This window comes from Verticillium alfalfae, genomic scaffold, assembly GCF_000150825.1.
Source record: "Verticillium alfalfae VaMs.102 supercont1.2 genomic scaffold, whole genome shotgun sequence".
Classification (NCBI taxonomy): domain Eukaryota; kingdom Fungi; phylum Ascomycota; class Sordariomycetes; order Glomerellales; family Plectosphaerellaceae; genus Verticillium; species Verticillium alfalfae.
The window spans coordinates 742,677-745,927 of NW_003315037.1; the positions used below are offsets into that span (position 1 = coordinate 742,677).

At 54.9% G+C, this 3,251-nt stretch overlaps 1 protein-coding gene across 1 annotated transcript; it reads right to left on the reverse strand.

Moving 5' to 3' along the window:
- Window positions 1–796: 796 nt before the first annotated feature.
- On the reverse strand, window positions 797–1,940 carry VDBG_01694 (conserved hypothetical protein; the record flags this gene model as incomplete). The annotated part of the gene is made up of 2 exons (XM_003007460.1): window positions 797–1,028; window positions 1,081–1,940. The coding sequence occupies 2 exons, from the start codon at window positions 1,938–1,940 to the stop codon at window positions 797–799; spliced, it is 1,092 nt and encodes a 363-aa protein (XP_003007506.1).
- Window positions 1,941–3,251: the final 1,311 nt, after the last annotated feature.

The following is a 3,251-nucleotide window of genomic DNA, read 5'->3' on the forward strand; positions in this document are numbered from 1 at the left end:
TTCACCAGATGGATGAGAGCAAACCTCTAAAGGACTATGGGGTGGATTCTTTGACAGCAGTCCAAGTCCGTGCATGGGCCCTCGATAAAGTGGGTGCCAGCCTTTCCGTCTTCAATATCATGAGCAACAAGACGATGCTGGAGCTGTCTGAAGAGATGGCCCGGACGGCGACGGGTTTCGGAAAGGACGGGGAATAGGAGCGTGTTGGACTCGGAGCCGCCTGAGGACGAGGCCCGGCGGGGGACGGCTGCAATTCGGGGCCGGCGGTAGGTGCGCCTTGCCCTCTGAACGGGAGAACCTGTTGATTCTTCGCCACCTTGATAGAGTGATTGTAATATTATTTTGTGATAACATGATTCAACAACTATGTGCATTTTGATAGGCTGTGTTCACTGCCGAGCGTCCGTCCTCTGTTGCTTTCTTTCCCTGACAAAATCACCACGGCCACACGGTCAGCAAACATCCCTCTCCTCTCACGAGCTCGGCAGGTACGTGTGTCACGTCCAGACTATCGAGGCGTTGTTTGCATTGTGCATATGCAGAAGTTCATTTCATTTCAAAGAATGTGGGTATACGCCTGTACTGTACAGAGAGCTAGTTGAGGGAGGATACTGGAAAGGAGTGTCGGCGACACGCCCGTCCCTCGCGAACCATGTCGCATGGGTCGGATGTCTATCTAGCATGGAAAATGGCAAAGTAAAGAGAAAAAAATCAATCGCAAGTCCAATTTGGTCCTTTTTGTGGTCGTCCGGTCATTATGTCGAGAAGCGTCATGTAGTGAAAACCGCACAACAACTTAAGGCTGAGTTGCCTTGGGTTCCTCCTCATATGGAGGGAGATCAGCGACGTCGTGATCAGCCTGACTCTCCAAGAGGCCGCTCTTCTCCTCGGCGACCGCCGCCTCGTATCGAGACGCCTTGGGGGTGGCTTGGGCACGACGACGGCACTGTTGGCGAACCCACGGGGATTCGCGGCGAACGACCAGTCGCCAGAGGCAGACGATGGCAGTACCAACAGCCATACCGATGCTGCTCTGTGGTCAGCGAATATTTGTGTGGGAGCGGGGAAAGTTGAACTTACATGCTCACGGTCACGCCTGCAATGAGGCCGACGAAGATGGGTAGAATGATGCCCCAAGTGATCATCTTGGCGAGCTGTCTCCAGGTGTGGTGAGAGCGCATGTGCTCATGGCCGTGGTGCCCGTGGTGGCCGGTGTGGTGGCCAGCATGACCCATGCCATGCTTCCTACCGCATCCAGGGCGCATGTTCTTGAGGCTCTTGAAGAACTTGCAAGCGAAGGTGCGGCACTCGTTCTCGGGTGTCTGGTCGGCGGGGCGCGTCTCAACGGTGTCGATGGCGGCGATCATGAGCTTGCCTGCGGGGGTCTTGACGAGCTTGACGTTGATATTGGGGATGCCATCGACAAAGTAGTTGCCAACCTCGATAACCTGCAAATCGAGCTGAATGAGCTCAAGCTGCTGGTCGGCGTCCTCCTTAGCCAAAGGTTTAGTGCTGAGGCTGTAGCCAAGCTGGGGAGTGCGCGGAGTGCCCTTGAAGCGATGCTTGGTGGCCTCCTTGATGAAGTCGGGTACCTGGGGTGCGCGCAAGCTGGAGTACCATGAGCTGGTCTTGGGGTATAGGGCGAAGTCGTTCACCAGCAGCCTGTCGACAGGTCCGCTGCCGTCGATAGTAAAGACAAGATCGAGGTGGTTCTTGACGTCCGTCTTGGTGTCGAAGCCCAGCTTGATGGGGCACCCAGGGCAGTCGAGCTTCAGCTTCCTCGTCTCGACGGAGCTGTCGGTGATTTCGAAGGGAAGGGAGTCGTGGACAGGGAGGGCGTTCACAATGTCCTTGTCGGCACCGGTTATCTCGGGGACCACAAAGGCATGGGCGGCGGTGGCTGCCAGGCCCGCGGCAGCTGTGAAGTGCTTCCAGAGCATCTTTTCTGTAGGTTTTCGAAGGATAAGGCAGCGATACAGTCGGTAATTTCAATGTGTGGTTGTTGATGTTGAATGAAGGATGTGATGGGGTTTGTAGAAGGCAGATGATGTGGCGACCGGAAGGCCGGGAAGGTCAGTGGAATGGATGGGGGCCGTGCAGGCAACGCAAGCGCAGCTGCAACCAACCGCACTGCCTTCCACTTGCGAACCAGAAAGTGGAGGTAGGTACGGATGACGATGCCGCAACCAGTCAGAGCAGCGAGATCCGTTGCAGAGTGGAGCTATTCCAGGGATCCGAGAAGGATCACGTGATACTTGTATGACGAGACCCCTCCAACAGGGAAGAGAGAGTGGTACCGATACTGATAACACCGGGCTAGGCCAGGACCCTGAACTTCCGCCCCCGCTTCTGCTTAGGTGTGACACAGTATCGTCTCGTTTGGCGCCTGATGTATGGGCAGAGAACAGGTGATTGTCGTAATGCTCAGAAGAGACGTAGCCAGTTGTCTCAAAGATGGCCACGAGTTCCCAAATTTTACTTGGCGCTTGTCTTACGAAAAATGCACTAGGCAGAGACGACATACATGGCGACTGTGCGATATTGGCCATGCTGCTCGGTGTAGTCACTAAGGACTCAACCCTCTCAATGCCATCTAGATGCATATGCTCCAACAGCTGGATTGACGCTATCATTCTGGCCGGGTGGAAATGAACTGGGACAATGGACATCAGCGTGGCTCATCAACGGCGTCCTCAGCTAATTCTTAAGGTGGGCACAGCCACAGTCAGGCCACCTGCGCCATGTCGTCGCAAGGTTGAGTAAACAGGTGCAGGGGCGAACTACGCATTTGTGGCTCACACAAATCAGCAGAATCTCCCTGTGTTTGAGATAGATCAACATCCCGCCCTGCGCAGCTCCAGTCTTGATAAGCTCGACATTTGCCATATTTGTGACCTCTGACCTCTGACCTTCAAGTTTGATTGTGGAGACCTAGTCATCGCCCACCGGCCTGGTCCGTCAGCCACGTGGACGATGTCGGAGCGTCCGAACGCGAGATAAAATGAGAACTGGGTGTCTTTGCAAGCCATTTTTTTTTTTCTCCTGCTAGCCTCGTCCCGACTTAGCGACGATTGACGCGCTACGATGCGGCGTCAGAAAGCAACGGGATTTTGAGAGCGCGCACGTGTCTGGCGTCAGTTGTAGAGGCGGTCGCTTGAAGACTTGACCGTCCTGTCTCACGCAAGGGACCCCCGGAAGAATGATGATGTGATGTTTCCTTGGAACCTGCGCAAATGAAAACAGTCTAACCC